General features: G+C 33.2%; 1 protein-coding gene across 1 annotated transcript; it reads right to left on the bottom strand.

Moving 5' to 3' along the window:
- Positions 1-407: 407 nt before the first annotated feature.
- On the bottom strand, positions 408-1,757 carry LOC149398087 (glyoxylase I 4-like). Its single transcript, XM_089615382.1, has 3 exons — positions 1,563-1,757; positions 1,303-1,408; positions 408-937 (listed from the first exon to the last, which is right to left on the bottom strand). The coding sequence occupies exons 1-3, from the start codon at positions 1,703-1,705 to the stop codon at positions 677-679; spliced, it is 510 nt and encodes a 169-aa protein (XP_089471508.1). The 5' UTR covers positions 1,706-1,757; the 3' UTR covers positions 408-676.
- Positions 1,758-19,358: the final 17,601 nt, after the last annotated feature.

Below are 19,358 nucleotides of genomic sequence, written 5' to 3'. Positions count from 1 at the left end.
TAAAATAGAAGCTGCGACGCTTTCTAAAAATAATTGTAACGAGACCCAATATTCTAAATTATATTCCACGATTTTTAAGTATCTTCCAACAGTAAATCGCTAATTAATGTAACAATAGTATATTCTATATAAGAAATATTGTTATATATTTGATTTTTAGTAAGACTATCTTTTTTAAAGAAAATAAAAATTAATCCATAAAAAAAAATTGATTGTTTATGCATTGGGTTCTACCAAATTTTTTATTCAACAAGAGTTTCCGTGTGTGTGTTTATCTTGTATCATGTCTTACGTTGCAAGATATAAATTTTAAGTTCAATTACATGGATGCTCAAGCGGGCCTACGATATTTATTTTCAAGTAGTTTTCGACCAAAAAATACACAAATAAGTGGAAGAAAAAAGAAATAACAAAATACCCTCCTTTGCAGAGGTTATTTATTCATTGAACTCAAAAAAAAAATTAATACAATGACATCACACGTAAAATAATAATAAAAAAAATAAAAAATTTACAAATAATAATAATCACAACAATAAATCAGGAGAATCAAATTAGGACCCTCCAAAAACAGAAGCAAAATACAATGAAGATAAAAAAACATCATTAAGAAATTTGAAACCCAATAAACAAAACAATATAATCAAATAATATGATATTTAAAAAAATTGTTTGTTTACTGGTTAATTTGCACGGTTTGTTGAAATTGTTGCTGTTGGTTGACGGTGCAACCGAGTCTTGAGCAAGTTTGGGTTGACTCTCCGGCGGTCAACGGAATCACAGGGATATTATCACAATTGCAAATCTCAATCATTAAGCCATCTGGGTCGTGGAAGAATATCTGGTCTACGTGGACCCCACTTTCTGTTACCCTTGCCTTCACGTACTCGATTCCCATCTCCTTCAACTTGCTCTCCACCATTGTCATACTCTCGCACTACACAATATTATATATACACAAATGTATAGCTTAACTTGCAAGAATAACTTTAATCATGATCAGATAATCATGCCACGTATGTCGAGTTTAATATGTCTCATCTTGGTCAATATCTTTTCAAAAAACCTGTTTTCCATATAGAAATGCAACATAGCTTAAATATGTTATAATAGGTGCTATTCATATTTATCTAGCAAAGACAAAAAAAAGTAGTGTTAAGGAATTATTTTAGTGGGAACGGTACTTGAAATAAATCTTAGCACATGGTTTGTCTTAAACGTTAGAAACATATTTATATACATATAAGATATAACTGCGCTTTTATCTTCAAAAATATTATCATATACAATAAATTTAATTACCTGGAAAGAAATGTGATTGTCTTTGGGGTTGATCCTAGTGCTCTTGCGCAATTTTTCAGGGTCTTCACACTGAAGGAGATGTATGCCAATTCCATAGTTGAATAACCTGATCACAACAAAAGTTAAACCCCAAATAAGAAAAAGTTAATTCTCTCTATGATACACATTTCATACGTTGTTTTAGCTAAAGATCTTTAGTTATTTATAAGTATGTGTATGTATGTATATATATATATATATATATACATATATTTGCGTACCATGCACCATTGAAACTAAAGGACTCGGGTCTTCTGATAGGAAAGAAACCAAGTACATTTTCGTAGAAATTAATAGTCTTCTCTAATGAGCTACACAACATTGAAATGTGGTTCAATGACTTTAGTTGCAAAGGGTTTCCCATAGCTAGCTAGCCTCTGAGAGAGAGAGAGAGAGAGAGAGAGAGAGTTATTGCTTTGTGAGCTACACAGATATATCTTTCGATGCAAAGTTTTTGTGGGCATATATATATAGAGAAATATAGAGCATGTCAAATAATACAAATGCCTCTCTCTCTATGTACGACTCATAATTTTAAGAAACATTAAAATTGGTTATATATTTTAAAACTCCGAAATCGTGCAAGTGGCCGTTGTTTATAATAACACGTAAGCTCTACTCGGGGATGACTCATAACTCGATTGGCAGCTTCATTTTTTTAATTTTCTAGACACGTTGTATGGACTAATTCCCTGAAATTTGTTTTATCTGTTGGTAATAAAATTGCGGATATATATTATATTCTAGGAAATTACGAATCAGATGCTTTAATCGTTCATCTTATCGTATATGACCATGTTACTTGTGTGTAAATGAAAGCCTATTAATTCAACAATTGCCATGTTAAGTAAAAAATAATAATAATAATTAGTCAGCCAGTTAGTGTCAAGCCAATGTAATTAAGACTAGACATACATGAATTTATATTGAAAATTTTAAGGATAACATGGTTTAGCTCCATTTGTAAATATTCCGCTTCCGAATGAAAAGATGAGTTTGAATCACCACGGAAATAATCATTATTAAAAAAAAAAAAAATTAGCACTATCATATTTACTCATTTACCTTTATTGTAGGTTAAACTTTTCATTTTACATAAACTTCAAATCCGTTGGCTTCTCTTTGTTCACATCAAACCCTTCGTTTTGTATTTTTATTGTCACCTCATATCTTTTGGTGTCACTGTTATTTACAGCTAACACGATTTCGTCAATAATTTTTACATTGGAAAATAATCAGTTTTAAAATTTCGAGAGCTAAACAACTATATTTGATATTCCTATGTTTAAATAGGTAATTTTTCCATTTTTTCCGTTTATATTATATATCCCTCCAAACACATTTTTTTTAGAGAAACGATGATATACAATCTGAGTTTTTTTTTTTTTTTTTTATATTTCATAAAAGGCTCTACAAAAAAGAGATATATTGATAAAAATCAGAGGTTTATATTACAATAATGGCGCAAACAAAATTCAAAAACTTCTAAAAGAATAAGATGAAAAGTGGACCACAAACAATCATAAACAGAACAAAACAACATGTGGGTATGAGCAAAAACGCCGACCTTCGCCTACTGCTTGCAGATTACGGTTTTAGGGGTCTTGCCCAACTGAGATTTGCGCCTAAAAAAACCATATCTTAGATCTAATATTCAGATTTGAATAAATATTCAAAACCACTAAACCAGATCTTAGTCTGGATTATTGAAACATATAATCAAAAGAAAAAGTAAAATATAAATAAGAAAATAAAGATAAAAGTAATTTCCTTTAGGTTAAGAGTCATCTATTGATCAAGATCACAAGAGTCTCCGTATTCTAAAAGAGGCGACGATATCGAAGATTGAAAGCACAAGTCTTGATTTTTTGAGAGAGAGAGCGTGGCAACTATATACAATCTGAGTTTGATAGCGTTATTAGCTCTAATATAACCCCCACAGCCTCCTCTAAATTTCCCTTATTTGGTATTCTTATCTCTATATTTGATATTCTTATTTTTTAAATAGGTGATTTTTCCATTTTTTTCCATTTGTATTAGATCGCCAAATACATTTTTTTTTAGAGAAACGATGATATACGATCTGAGTTTGATCGCAGCCTCCTCCAAATATCCCTTATTTTCACGGACCATATTAACTATTCAATTTTTTTTTTAAATCCTATATGGTATTAGTTGGTATAAAATGCCATAACAGAAGCAATTGGTGAAGTAAACAACTTGTTTAACTTATTATACTCGTTAGTTAATTCGAAAAAATTAATCAATTTTAAGACTTTTGGATAAATTTAAATCGGTAGCTGGAGTGTAAATAACGTTTTGAAGACTATGGGGATTATAAAAGCCCTTTTTAATTATGTTTGGTAAATATAAAACTGGGGAAAAAAAAAAAGAAGAAGAAGAAAGAAAGATCAAACAGCTGCAGGTTTTATTATGCACATTTTTTTTTTTAATGTACGTAGTTATGCTTATGCGTAAATGACCTAGGTTTTCCACAAAGTTTCACATAAAATTCTACCTAAACCTATCATCAGATTAATCCTTTTTATTATTTTACAAGGACTTCGTCTCCATATGAAAGACAACGTTTATTTTTTCTGCCTTAATCAACGGGTTTGGTAAACGTACATCCGAGTACATACACCTTCTTTTTTTTTTCTTTTTTTTCTTTTTTTTTTTCTTTTTTTAACAGCAAAATGCATCAACTAACATTAACAAGGCAAATCAGCCATACCAGCAGTTACAATATCTGGTGGAACCAATCCCACCCATTCAGCATAATCCTTAAAAGTCAGTCTCATTTTTGCCAATAAATGCGCAGGAACATTACACAAACGCAACTCTCCAGAAGTTTACTAAAAAAAAATAATCTCATCAATAATATGACCAATATCGAGAGACTTGATCCACCAGAAGAGCAATCACCGCTGCGTTGTCACCTATTTTTGTATTTAGACTCGTACAAAAATAAAAGTTATCAATTAACAAACTAAAATTTGAGATAACACTTATCATGATCGCGCCACATATTTGATTTTACTGATAAATTGCGCACCACAAAATTATTCCACTAGTATATATTTAGGAATACGGCATATATATATATATATATATATATATATATATATATATATATATATATATATATAGGGCCGGTTAGGTATCTAGCCCAAATTGACCACCTCTTTTAAAATTTTAGTCCAACTATTACTTAAATTAGGTAACTAGCTCAATGCCCAATCCACTACCAAACAATATTATATTCCTATCTTACCCCTCATCAAATACACACCAAAATTTTCGGATCCGACTCCAAATCCTTCAATCCTCCGATATTGCCTCCGAACTCTCCGTCGATTTCGAATCCCTCAATCCTCCGATATTGCGTCCGACCTCCTTTTCCGCCACCAATTTTCTGATTTTGCCACTTCCGAAGCCGACGAAGCGTCTGCGTTCTCAGACTTCGAAAAAATGGTAAGTATATATTATTTCCAATTCGATTAACCCATAGAACACCATAATCGAAACCCTCCCCCGCATCTCTGATCAATTCTCTGTTAGATTAACTATAAAATATGCTTTTTCGAATGGTAAATAATATTTACTATCGGACCATCCGATAGTAAATAATATTTACTATCGGACCATCCGATAGTAAATATTATTTATCATTCGAAAAAACAAAATACTTGTCTCCGATTTGACAAACGATTCCATGATTTAAGTCTGATGATGAATAACTGGAAAAAATTTGGTATTAACAACCAAATAAGAACGAAGTTGTAAGAAACTAAAGAACCTAAACACCTACACTAGACAAACATAAACTAAGAAGGATTAAATGACTAACCTAAACGAACATATAATATAAGAACAATAGAAGAACATCTACGAAATCGATGATCCTACTATTCCAAATAGTTATCGAATATCCTGGTTGCAAATCGCAGGATAATTTAATGGTAAATAATATTTACAGTCGAGCCATTCGATAGTAAATATTATTTACCATTTGAAAAAACAAAATACATGTCTCCGATTTGGCGAACGATTCCATGATTCAAATCCGATGATGAATAACTAGAAAAAATCTAGAATTAACAAACAAATAAGAACGAAATTTTATGAAACCAAGGGCAATTTTGGGAGTATGAGAAATATTGGCTATTTCCCTAAATAAATAGATAGTTGGGCTATAATTTAAAAGTCCCCTCTATAAGTAGGCTAGTTGTTTATAAATCTCATAAATATAATATATATATATATATATATACACTATATTAGATATAAAAAAATTCTATAAAAAAAAAAGTTATGACTATCCCTACCATTCTAATTAGAATTAGAAACTATCTATATTGCAATAAAAAATTTAGATTTATTAAAAAAAAATGGCACGGTATATACAATATTGACATTATATGTAAAATACTCACCCCTGCATATTTGAATTATATATGATGGATAAATTATTTACTTATGTATATGGGTAAATATATTATTCACACGTACTATTGTTTAATTTTTTTTATGTTTTGACTATTTTGTTAATCTTTAACTAGACTTGCTATTAGGTGATTATATTATTTTCTAGTGGCTACTAAGTAATTAGAACACCCTTATAAAAAAATGTATAAATTTTACAAATCATAATTAGTTTACAGACTAAAATACAACTCAAATGATAATTCATAGACTACTTCACACTATTAATTATAAAAAGGGTAATTTAGCAAAATAGCCAACTCAAACGTTGAGAATTGCTAAATAGTCAAGGTTTTATAAATATTATGTAAATAGCCATTTGGATGACGTGGACCAATCAGATTATTTTTTAATTCCGGATATTGTCCTTTTAGATTTGAATCCGGAAATTATTTGAATTTTGAATTGTTCAGGATTCCCAGAAATTGAATTTTGAATTTTTTCAGAATTCTCTAAATTAAGTGTGAACATAATTTTGGGTTTAATTTCGTTTCCTTATATGTAGCAACTGAAATATACGTGGGTGTTTTATTGTTTTTTTGTTTCCTTATATATAAGACGTTATTTATTTCTTATGTACTAAATCCGAGTATACATTCTTTCCTTATTAGATATAACAATTTTTGGACTTTACATATTCTGCAGTAAATACATGTAAATAATATCCTAAATACATGCAAATACATGTAAATAATCTCGTTATTTGTTTCAGAATTCCCTAAATTAAGTGTGAACATAATTTGAGGTTTAATTTCGTTTCCTTATATGTAGCAGTTGAAATTTACGCGGGTGTTTTATTGTTATTTTGTTTCCTTATATATTAGACGTTATTTATATTTTATTTACTGAATCCGAGTATACATTCTTTCCTTATTAGATATAACCATTTTTGGACTTTACATATTCTGCAGTAAAAACATGTAAATAATCTCGTAAATACATGTAAATAATCTCGTGCAAATTTCTAGGGTTTAAGACAAAAATCAAAGTTTTTGAATAATCAATACACAAATATATTTAGCTTTAACCCAGATGAAGAAGATGAACCAAAATCGATGTTATTCAATAATCGATCAAAAAACAAATAAGATCTTTTTTTTTTTGTGAGTAAATCTCTTTCGAATATCAGTAAATTCTAAATTAAATAGAAAAATCCTTTACATAAGCATACCAGTTATAACTTTGGCAGCCGAAATCGTTCATCGGGGAAGATGAGCGGATTTCCTCGTCGGGGAAAAAAGTAGAGCTTTCTTTTTTGGGGTAAACTTTCTTTTATTTTTTCCTAGATGTGAGAAAATGAACCGTCTAGAGCGGTTATCAATGAGTTTAATGACCTCGCATTGAAATCCCGATTTACTTGGATTTTTTTTTATTATCAGCACAATCGATTGGGCGGGAAGAAATTTGGGCATTTTAGTAAACTTAGATGTGTAATTAAAATCTGCTGGCTATTTACCTAATATTTACAAAACCTTGGCTATTTAGCAATTCTCAACGTTTGAGTTGGTTATTTTGCTAATTATTTGTTATAAAAATCATACCAAAAAAAAAAAAAATTATTTCTCAGGCATCATGATAAATCTTAACATGGGTTACACTAACTTACATGTTATTGGGAAATTGATCATAAACACACAGGCCATTTAGTTTTTCCAACCAAATTTTCCCGTTATTCCTTTTTACTAACTAAAATCATGATAATTTATCCCGATAAATGTATCATCACTAGCTAGTAAAGACATTGTTGACTCAGCTGAGAAATAAAGCTCAGCCAGTCAAACGAAGTGAGCTGGCTGAAGATTTTACAGCCTGTCATAACTGCAAAGCTAACAGAATTCTGTTAGAGATAATTAGGACGTTGATGTAAGGATATGTATATTAGGCACAATGTAATCGTCATTAACCAATACAAGATTCAAACAAAGAAGTTCTTTCTGCGATTCAAACACATACTTCCGCGTCTTTTATCTTGGTATCAGAGCAACAAACGATGGCGCCTTCGAAGCAGCTTCTTCTTCCTTGGCGTCACATCTCAACGATCTTAGATCTGCTTCGCATTCTCACTTCACGTCTACGCTGAACTCAACGATCTCTATCAAACTCGACAGAGACAACTACTCTTTGTAGAGATTGATAAGCGCGTTCTAAACGTGTTTTTAAGTACTCTGGACGACGAAACGATGCTAATTTAAGAGCGTTTTGATAGTGTTTGGGAGTTTTTCCTATATTTTCAGAGTTTGAGACTTCATGGTGGCATTTGGACATACGAAGAGGACAGGTCGGTCTCAAGGAGCACGGAACATTTTTCGAATCACAATTCCGACATCCGGAGCTCAAGTCGAACCGGAACGAGATGCCACTGACAAACACCATGGAGATAGAGCCGTTCGATGTGTGGGGGATCGATTTCATGGGACCATTCCCATCTTACTACGAAAAACAAGTACACCCTTCTCGCAGTCGACTACGTGTCAAAATGGGTCGAGGAAAAGGCTTCCCCAACCAATGACGGAAAGGTGGTGCTCCGCTTCCTCAAGCACAACATCTTCACGCTCCATGGCACACCGAGAGCAATTATGAGCGACGGAGGCTCTCACTTTTGCAATCGGCAATTCGAAGCCATTCTCAAGAAGTATAGAGTTACGCACCGGAGAGCATTGGCGTATCACCCACAATCCAAAGGGCAAGCCGAAGTATCTAACCGCGAAGTGAAGAATATCCTAGAGAAGACGGTGGGGAGCTCGCTCAAAGATTGGGCCCACAAGCTCGACGATGCACTATGGGCGTAACAAACAGCCTTCAAAACTCCGACAGACATGTCTCCGTACCGGCATACCATCAAGAAAAAGAGATTTATTTTGTGTATTTATGTATGAAGATACTTGCCAAAAAAAAAAAGAGGAAACAAATTTGCTTCTAGAAGCAATATAGTGAGCGGCCAAGGGAGAGACAAAACAAATGATGAAACAAATCCAAGTGCCATGAAGGCTCAAGTTGGACGTGCAAGGGAAAAGAGGAAACCAAGGATTTGCTCAAGAATATGTGATATTCAATGAAAAAGAGGAAATTACCTTTTCAAGGCAAATCCTCCTCCTATAAATACCTCACCTCATTCACAATTCACAACACACAATTTTGAGATTGACAACTTTTTTCTCTCTAGAATCTCTTCTTGTTCTTTGTTTTGGCACCTAGGTCCTTATTAGACCTAGCGTTTTGTTTTAGCTCTTTGGCTCATAGACTAGTTCTTGAGTCGTAGTGTTTAAAAGTGCACACACACTAAATCCAACCTAAACTCTAAAGACTCTAGTGGTAGAAACTTTCGTGGTTGCTCACAGGTTCAAGAAGACTAGTGGGAGAGGCGAGCTGAGTGGGGAGACGAGCGTTTCAACCTTCCTAAGGCTTCTTAACGTTCAAGCTCCATTCATGGTTGGTACCGAGTGAAAACTCAATCAATGTATCATCAACACTAACTTTAAAGCTGTGTTATCTTATTATCTCTTAATCACACAAATTATTTGTCGATATGAGATAATTATTTAGACACTACCAGAGTTCTAAATAGTTATTATTATTTCATAAAACATATTTATAATAGCAATTTTAATAAAGCAATAAAAGCTAATTAAAATTCTAACAGAGATTATTAACTCGGATAATATAATATTGTGCACCTATATAGTTAATGAACGGAAACACGGTCCTTCATATTCTATATTTAATTAAGGCTTAAGCATTTATGCATATTCAAATATCATAAAGGCAATTCATTTATTTTTTTTTAAGGCAAAAGGCAATTCATTTATGAGTAGATAAATATTTAATGACACATTCATATGTTCATAAATAATGTAATAAAACATAAAGAAAGAAAAGATTCATCCTATCTGGAATAGTCATAAAAGACTACAGTCCAGAAAACCTCGGATTATTTGTGACACAACTCTTATGTTCAAAAATAAATCCAAAATGAAAGTAATAAAACTAGCGGGAAATTTTAGATCTTGAGCGGGAGCATGAGCTTCTCAATAATTCGGGCTTGAATCCTGTGACGACCCGACTTTTCGGACCGTCTTACTTATCTTACTTTTTAAACTTTCGAAAATCCTTTAGAAAACTTGGAGGAATTTTTTTTTTTAAAAACACATCGTACAAAGGTGAACCAAAATTTTAAAGATTTTCAAAAGAAACAAAAGCATTAAAGAAACATATAGATTGCATTTCAAAATATCTTGAGAAGTACTTAACCAAATATGAAAACTATGAGATACTCAATTTAAACCAACATACTAGAAAAATAAATCGTAATCCATAAAATAACTTTAATGAACTAGAAAATCTTAACTTGTAGCGGAATACTTGTTTCTTAATAAAGAAAACAAAAACCTTAAAATTTATTTCTTAATAACTTGTAGCGGAAGACTTATTTCGTGAATGGAAACCATGACCCGCCCTCTCGCTATCGACGCCGCTAGTCCACCCTACTCAGTTCTTTGCGAGTTGTTTACCTACAACACAGACGCATATTTTTTTTCGAAAAGATGAGCTTACGCTCAGCGAGAATAATATAAAGCTCACAAAATAAAGTAATGCAATGCATGAACCGTTTATTAGTATTTTGAAACTACTCGGTAACTTGATCTTTCTTTTCTTGATTCTATCAACTTTTAATTCGGGGTGCCCCTAGGGTAGTCGTACCTATTTCAGTGCACACTTTAGAAACGAAGATATGGGGTTGCAAGGTCCCACACTTCGCTCTATCTTATAAACTTATTAGGGCCTCGGCCCGAGAAATTTCCCCATTTGGGCCCGTAAGTCGGCTCGAGAAATTCTCCTTAAGACCTCCGTAGCTCGAGGCGGTACGACTCCCTTGCTTATCTTTATCTTTTCACTTTTTATTTTCGTTACATGCACGAATGATGGATGACATACAATAAACATGATAACATGACTAGAAAAAGAACAGGATATAAGTATTATGATTTATAACATATCATCACCTAACATATCATACCATCTCATATCATCACATAGCATACCATACCATATCATATCATAACATACTATACCATATCATATCATAAACTCTGCATACATAACATATCATTCATAACTTATCATATCATACCATACCACACATATGTCAACAATCAAACAATAAAAATTTCAAAAAAATAATAAACTCATTCAGATCATATAACACTCAATATATTTTTGAACTAATCTGTGTTGCAGTGAGATTATTCTCACCTGGATATCGAAGGTTACGATCGTAGATCGTCGAAGGAAAAGGATGCTCAAAACGACTCAGAACCTAATTGGGATAAAAAGCTACCGGGGATCAGCTAAGAAAAAGATTCAAGACATACTTTAGGTTCTGGAAGTTTACAGAAACGACATTCAACGTGAAATTACGAAAATACCCTTGGCTATTAGGGTTTCGGTGAAAAAATTAAAACTCTGAGAAAACTTCTGTAAAAATTCCAGTACGTATAAAACATAATTTGGATCACTTTTTGTAAAGGCATCACGGCCAAAATAATTTTTTTAACTATTTATTAAAAATAGAAGAATTGCTAAAACTAACTTAAAATTTTTTGTCAAAAACTGTCTGCGTACTGTTTTGAAAATAATCATAAAATATTCTGTATTTGATAAAAATATTTTTCGATTAAAGGTTTAGATAGAAGACATTTAAACCTAACTTTTCCAAAAATAATCAACGCAAAACCAAATTTGTTGAATACACAGTAAGCGTTTAAAGTCTGAAAATCGGGAATAGATCTCAGTTCTGTGAGCTGATTTGAAAATAATCATAAAATGTTCTGTATTTCATAAAAATATTTTTCGATTAAAGATTTAGATAGAAGAGACATAAACCTAACTTTTCCAAAACGAATCAACGCAAAAACAATTTTTTTGAAACCAGCACAAGAGTTTTAAGAAATCGTTTTCAAGAAATCCGAACCAGATAGAAAAGGAAGCATACCTAAAAAGAGCTGCGAATTTTTCAAGCCAATAGAGGGATGGGGAGAGAGAGCAGAGAAAGAGCGTTAGAAGAAGAGGATGGGATGCTTAAATAGGACTTAATTAAACCCTAAAAGCCCAAATCCTAAAAGCCCAAACCCTAATCCTACTTATTTTCTAAAAAAAATAATAATAATAATTAATTTTACTTTTATTATATATATATACGTATATATATAACCTTATCACACGTGACTACTATGCATACTATATAATATCTTATATTACATAATCATATATATATATATATATATATAATCATATATATATATATATATATATATCCATATACTATATATGATAATTATATATATACATATACGTACAAAAAAAATAATTAATATATATAATCATATAATATATATATATAACATATATACATAACTTAATTATAATATATAATTTGTACACAAAATATATATATATATATCCATAATTTGTATTTTAAAGAGTATATTAAAATAAAAAAAAATCCTAAAGCATACTTGAAAGAAAAACTTCAAAAACTATCACATAAAAATATAATCATTCACTACTACTTTATTAAAAAAAATAATAATAACGTCACTCGAACACCAAAATTTTAGCTTTTTAATTAAGCTTAAAATTTGGGATTTCACAATCTCCCCTACTTATTAGAATTTTCGTCCCGAAAATTAACAAAGAACGTCGAGAAGAACTGTAAAAACTATTACTCGGACATAGCAAGTCCCTCAAGAAAGAGATCGGGATATTGCGTTCTCTTGTCTTCTCATTCTCAAGATAGCATCGAAAACTTTCATCTATAAGACAATGAAATCGATCCTTAGCTTCTGACTACTAATTATTATTGGCACTCTTATTATATAGTCCCCTGATAAAAAAATATATCACCGGAACGTACGTCCAGTTTGAAAACTTTTCTAGTTTTCTCTACACTATTGTTTAAATTCGTAACTTTTCTAACGAAAATAAAGGAGTGTGTTGCACTATAGTCAAACAATTCAAAGATGTCATAAAAGACTAAAGGATCTGAACCGCTACTACATTCGAGGTGCTGGCTAGGGCATCGACATTAGTGTAGGCGTATGTGCGACCTTGAGGCGGCGGTGGTGTCTGAGTTGTTGTTGCTGCTTTTAGTCGCCCCTAGAAAAACTGTGGCCCTTCAATTTCAGCTTGAATGAAGTTAAGTCGCCCATTCTTATTGTTCTGCTCAAAGTTCTGTTTCGGACAATCTTTAAGGAAGTGTCCTGGTTGACCGTACTTGTAACACAGTATACTGCCCATCTTACATTCTCCTGGGTGTATCCTCCCACATGTGTTGCACTTCGGAAATGACCTATTTTCCATCTTGACTTTGTAATTTGCATTACCATTATTTTCAGGATGGTTCCTCTTGTTCCCATTTTCATTCTCGTGATAGTGTGCCTTGTCGACTTGGTTGTTGAAGAGACGCTCGTCGGACTTCTTATTGTTGCATATTCCCCTACTTTGAGTCTTCTCTTTCTTCCGTGCCTTGATGTACCGGTCTCGCTCCTCCTTCACTTGAACCAAATGGTATTCAGCACGCATTGCACGTTCGAGACATTCTGCAGCAGTTGATGGTGGATGACTTCCACTATCAATAGCTAGAGCCAGTTCCGGTCGGAACATTCCCATCATCCTTCGAACTCTTTCTGACTCGGTCGGAACCAGGTGAGGGCATAGTCTTCCCAGCTGGTTGAACTTTCTCACAGCTTCAGTCATAGTCATCATGCCTTGCTTTAACTCTGTAAACTCCATTTGTTGAGTGTTCATCGCGCACACGTGAAATACTTACTGTTGAACTCCTCGATGAAGTCGTCCCAAGACATAGCGCGTGTGTCTCTTCTAGCTGCTACTGTCTCCCACCAGTATCGTGCATCCTTCTTCAGAACAAAAGACGCGCATATGACCTTCTCAATTTCCGAGATGTTCATTAAGTTGAAGATCTTCTTCATCTCTGACACCCACTCATCAGCCACTAAAGGATCCGCCGATCCTTCAAAATCTGGAGCTCTCATCCTCCTGAACCTTTTGAAAAGATCATCAGTCACAACAACTTGGCCCATCTGAGGTACGCCTTGAGGAGGTGCTGGTGGTGCTTGTTGATCCTCTCCCACATTTCCATTCACTTGGGGGAGGTAGTTCCTTAACTCTTGTATCTCCGTTTCTTGAGCTTCGATACGTTGCAGCAATGCAGTAACGAGCACCGCAAGATCTGGTTGGGCCGCTGGCTGAGGTGCGGGGGCTGGACCATCGGGATTCACTGCTGCTCCTTGTTGTTCGGGAAACGGAGCGGCATGATGATCATCTTGCATTGGGACATCAACGACAACTCTGCCTCTTCCCCTACCTCGGCCTCGTGGCCTTCCTCTACCTCGTCCACGAGCAGCTTGAACGTTTTCCATCTAATAAAAAAAATTACGACTAAGATATAAATAAAAAAATAGTACTAACTTACTTGAGTAGGGGGAAGCCGTACGATCGATAGCGAAGGGGGTCGTAGGTTCGTTGCTCTGATACCAACTGTGACGACCCGACTTTTCGGACCGTCTTACTTATCTTACTTTTTAAACTTTCGAAAATCCTTTAGAAAACTTGGAGGAATTTTTTTTTTTAAAAACACATCGTACAAAGGTGAACCAAAATTTTAAAGATTTTCAAAAGAAACAAAAGCATTAACGAAACATATAGATTGCATTTCAAAATATCTTGAGAAGTACTTAACCAAATATGAAAACTATGAGATACTCAATTTAAACCAACATACTAGAAAAATAAATCGTAATCCATAAAATAACTTTAATGAACTAGAAAATCTTAACTTGTAGCGGAATACTTGTTTCTTAATAAAGAAAACAAAAACCTTAAAATTTATTTCTTAATAACTTGTAGCGGAAGACTTATTTCGTGAATGGAAACCATGACCCGCCCTCTCGCTATCGACGCCGCTAGTCCACCCTACTCAGTTCTTTGCGAGTTGTTTACCTACAACACAGACGCATATTTTTTTTTCGAAAAGATGAGCTTACGCTCAGCGAGAATAATATAAAGCTCACAAAATAAAGTAATGCAATGCATGAACCGTTTATTAGTATTTTGAAACTACTCGGTAACTTGATCTTTCTTTTCTTGATTCTATCAACTTTTAATTCGGGGTGCCCCTAGGGTAGTCGTACCTATTTCAGTGCACACTTTAGAAACGAAGATATGGGGTTGCAAGGTCCCACACTTCGCTCTATCTTATAAACTTATTAGGGCCTCGGCCCGAGAAATTTCCCCATTTGGGCCCGTAAGTCGGCTCGAGAAATTCTCCTTAAGACCTCCGTAGCTCGAGGCGGTACGACTCCCTTGCTTATCTTTATCTTTTCACTTTTTATTTTCGTTACATGCACGAATGATGGATGACATACAATAAACATGATAACATGACTAGAAAAAGAACAGGATATAAGTATTATGATTTATAACATATCATCACCTAACATATCATACCATCTCATATCATCACATAGCATACCATACCATATCATATCATAACATACTATACCATATCATATCATAAACTCTGCATACATAACATATCATTCATAACTTATCATATCATACCATACCACACATATGTCAACAATCAAACAATAAAAATTTCAAAAAAATAATAAACTCATTCAGATCATATAACACTCAATATATTTTTGAACTAATCTGTGTTGCAGTGAGATTATTCTCACCTGGATATCGAAGGTTACGATCGTAGATCGTCGAAGGAAAAGGACGCTCAAAACGACTCAGAACCTAATTGGGATAAAAAGCTACCGGGGATCAGCTAAGAAAAAGATTCAAGACATACTTTAGGTTCTGGAAGTTTACAGAAACGACATTCAACGTGAAATTACGAAAATACCCTTGGCTATTAGGGTTTCGGTGAAAAAATTAAAACTCTGAGAAAACTTCTGTAAAAATTCCAGTACGTATAAAACATAATTTGGATCACTTTTTGTAAAGGCATCACGGCCAAAATAATTTTTTAACTATTTATTAAAAATAGAAGAATTGCTAAAACTAACTTAAAATTTTTTGTCAAAAACTGTCTGCGTACTGTTTTGAAAATAATCATAAAATATTCTGTATTTGATAAAAATATTTTTCGATTAAAGGTTTAGATAGAAGACATTTAAACCTAACTTTTCCAAAAATAATCAACGCAAAACCAAATTTGTTGAATACACAGTAAGCGTTTAAAGTCTGAAAATCGGGAATAGATCTCAGTTCTGTGAGCTGATTTGAAAATAATCATAAAATGTTCTGTATTTCATAAAAATATTTTTCGATTAAAGATTTAGATAGAAGAGACATAAACCTAACTTTTCCAAAACGAATCAACGCAAAAACAATTTTTTTGAAACCAGCACAAGAGTTTTAAGAAATCGTTTTCAAGAAATCCGAACCAGATAGAAAAGGAAGCATACCTAAAAAGAGCTGCGAATTTTTCAAGCCAATAGAGGGATGGGGAGAGAGAGCAGAGAAAGAGCGTTAGAAGAAGAGGATGGGATGCTTAAATAGGACTTAATTAAACCCTAAAAGCCCAAATCCTAAAAGCCCAAACCCTAATCCTACTTATTTTCTAAAAAAAATAATAATAATAATTAATTTTACTTTTATTATATATATATACGTATATATATAACCTTATCACACGTGACTACTATGCATACTATATAATATCTTATATTACATAATCATATATATATATATATATAATCATATATATATATATATATATCCATATACTATATATGATAATTATATATATACATATACGTACAAAAAAAATAATTAATATATATAATCATATAATATATATATATAACATATATACATAACTTAATTATAATATATAATTTGTACACAAAATATATATATATATATCCATAATTTGTATTTTAAAGAGTATATTAAAATAAAAAAAAATCCTAAAGCATACTTGAAAGAAAAACTTCAAAAACTATCACATAAAAATATAATCATTCACTACTACTTTATTAAAAAAAATAATAATAACGTCACTCGAACACCAAAATTTTAGCTTTTTAATTAAGCTTAAAATTTGGGATTTCACAAATCCGACATTGCTCAGCAAGCTCACCAACACCATCGTGTTCCTCTAGATCTATTCTGCAATAAGAATAGAAGTATGCTCATGAATTATTGTCCTCAAAAACAATTTTAGGATATCATGAATTTTTCGGTACATTACCAGCATTCTTCTTGTTCTTTTCAAGCTCGGCTATGTACAACTGACAATTTCTCTTCCAATGGCCTTCAGTGTTACAGTGGTGGTATTTGCCCACCATTTCACGCTTTTTTTCTTTTCATTTTCCACTTCTCTTGAAGTTTCTACTTTCCTTGTTAGCGGGAGCTTTTCCCTTCGAAGTACTAGGATGTACCTTTGATGACCCAGCTCCAGAAGACATGTTCTTCTTGGATTTCGGCAAAGAACTTTTGTCAGCATACAAAACCGATCCTTTGTTCTTTCCTTGACGAGTGATAGACTCGAAAGTCTGTAACCATTCCATAGCTGAGGCAGTCCATACGTCAACTTATTCATGATATAGTTCGACGTGAACTGTATGAAATTACTCGAAAGGGAATTCAGGATAATTTCCTCATGAGTGACCTCATCCATCAAAGCCCCATGGAGTTCTGCTTCTGTGAAGTAATTAGTCATTTTCATGACATGGTCCCTCACAGGAGTTCCCGCAATCATCCTAGTGCTAGTGCACTCACGCCTGAGTTCAATACAGGCTTGCTCGTTTTGCATCCCAAACATTTCCTGCAGGGAGTCAAGGATCTCCACAGCAGTCTCCTTACCTTCATACTTTGTTCGCAACGCATCAGATATGCTTGCGAGCATGTAGGCCATGGCTTTGTCGTTAGCCATGTTCCACCTATCATACTCTACCCTTTGAACTCGGGAAGCAGTAGAATTAGAAAGGCATGTTTCTCTTCAGTGAGGATAAAGCCAATGCTTTCACTCACTAGCACAATATTCAGGTTCGACTTCCATTTCGAGAAGTTCTCACCAGTCAGGACGTCTTTCGACAACAGGGCCATAATAGGGTTCGACATGATTACTAAAATATAAAAAGCATATATATGTCAGCAATATGAAAAGAAACAAGCTATCAATAAGATTAGGAAAATAAAAACATAATGCAACCAAGCATGGGATAAAATACTAAAGAAAAGAACCTAATTTTTATATTCCACGGTAATCCACCAATAGCCACAGTCCGTCCCACTATGGTGGCGTAACGGAGTGCACCTAGTGAAAATTGAGAACCATCTCAGATTAGTGAACAATCATGGTTCATGACACATCATAACTATGTTCACTAACTACCATATAGCTTAGTGATTAGGAGTATCGTGACATCTAGTCTTGATTATCCTAATAGCATTCCTTCACAGAAAAAGGTTCCAGCGAGGAGGGAAGACATAGTCTATTATCAACCCCCAAGCTTAGCCTCTTATCGGCTTGGTGACAAAGCTTCTCCGATCCGTTCAACTCATTTATTAAAAACTATCTTAATCATATTAGATAAGTTACATATAATAAATGAAAGCCCATGATAACCCACAAAACAATTTTTCAAGATATATCATACATGGCAAAGCAATTAATTAAATCATGACAAAGCATATATGGTTTTGATTCGGATTGATTGTATCCTAATTGATTATTATAAATCTAACTTGATGAACTCAATCACATTAGTTCATGGATTCTTGTTGAGCACATTCTATGTCTCAAGTGAAAAATAAATCCATGTCATAGATTATTTATTTTTCCATAGTTGTCAAAAAATAATTTAATGATTAAGGCCCAATACAATTGGCCTTTGAAAATTAAATCAATGTCCTTGATCATTTATTTTTCATGTTTTAAATAAAATTTATTAGAGCCCAGCTCATATAATTAATTTAAATAAAACATCAAAAAATTAATTTTTTTTATAAAAATCGGTTTGGGCCTCTTGGGCCCAACCGGGGTAACGGGCTTTGACCCGGTCGAATCCTTGAGCTTACTTGCCAAGTTAGGACTCAACAAGTTAGCTTGGATCAAGAGTAAGGGGGCAAAAAATCCGAGACTCCTATCTAAGGGGTAGGCGGAATTTTGTGACAAGGATGTCACAAAATTCGTCTTCTACGTCAAAGGTGGATCTCTGGAACTCCGACGGGGCTGTTCTTCGGACGTCATCTCATCTCGCAGTGGATAGTCAGCCCCCCAAATTTCACAACGATCGAATTACAACAAGTATTTTAAATAAAATTACAAAAATCCTATACCCTTTGAATTTCGGGTTTAACAACAATTCTAGAAAAGCGAGAATAAAATATCTATGATCAACCACGAATCACAATTCACATATCATATCATACTGAATTGAATGAACAACATATCATAATATAAATTCATAAAAAGCATATTAAAATTAATTACT

This window comes from Urtica dioica, chromosome 5 (assembly GCF_054948205.1).
Source record: "Urtica dioica subsp. dioica isolate 48M chromosome 5, U.dioica_male_clone48M_v1_H2, whole genome shotgun sequence".
In the NCBI taxonomy this organism is placed as follows: domain Eukaryota; kingdom Viridiplantae; phylum Streptophyta; class Magnoliopsida; order Rosales; family Urticaceae; genus Urtica; species Urtica dioica.
Note: the sequence above shows the minus strand (reverse complement) of the source record. Positions and strands in the feature narration are given on the sequence as shown.

Excerpts from the sequence above, each read along its gene's own strand:
- LOC149398087 (XM_089615382.1), bottom strand. The coding sequence starts at position 1,705 with ATGGGAAACCCTTTGCAACTAAAGTCATTGAACCACATTTCAATGTTG. Across the intron at positions 1,409-1,562 it reads TTTAGTTTCAATGGTGCATG|GTTATTCAACTATGGAATTG; the intron begins GTACGCAAATAT and ends TGTTGTGATCAG. Across the intron at positions 938-1,302 it reads ACAATCACATTTCTTTCCAG|TGCGAGAGTATGACAATGGT; the intron begins GTAATTAAATTT and ends AATATTGTGTAG.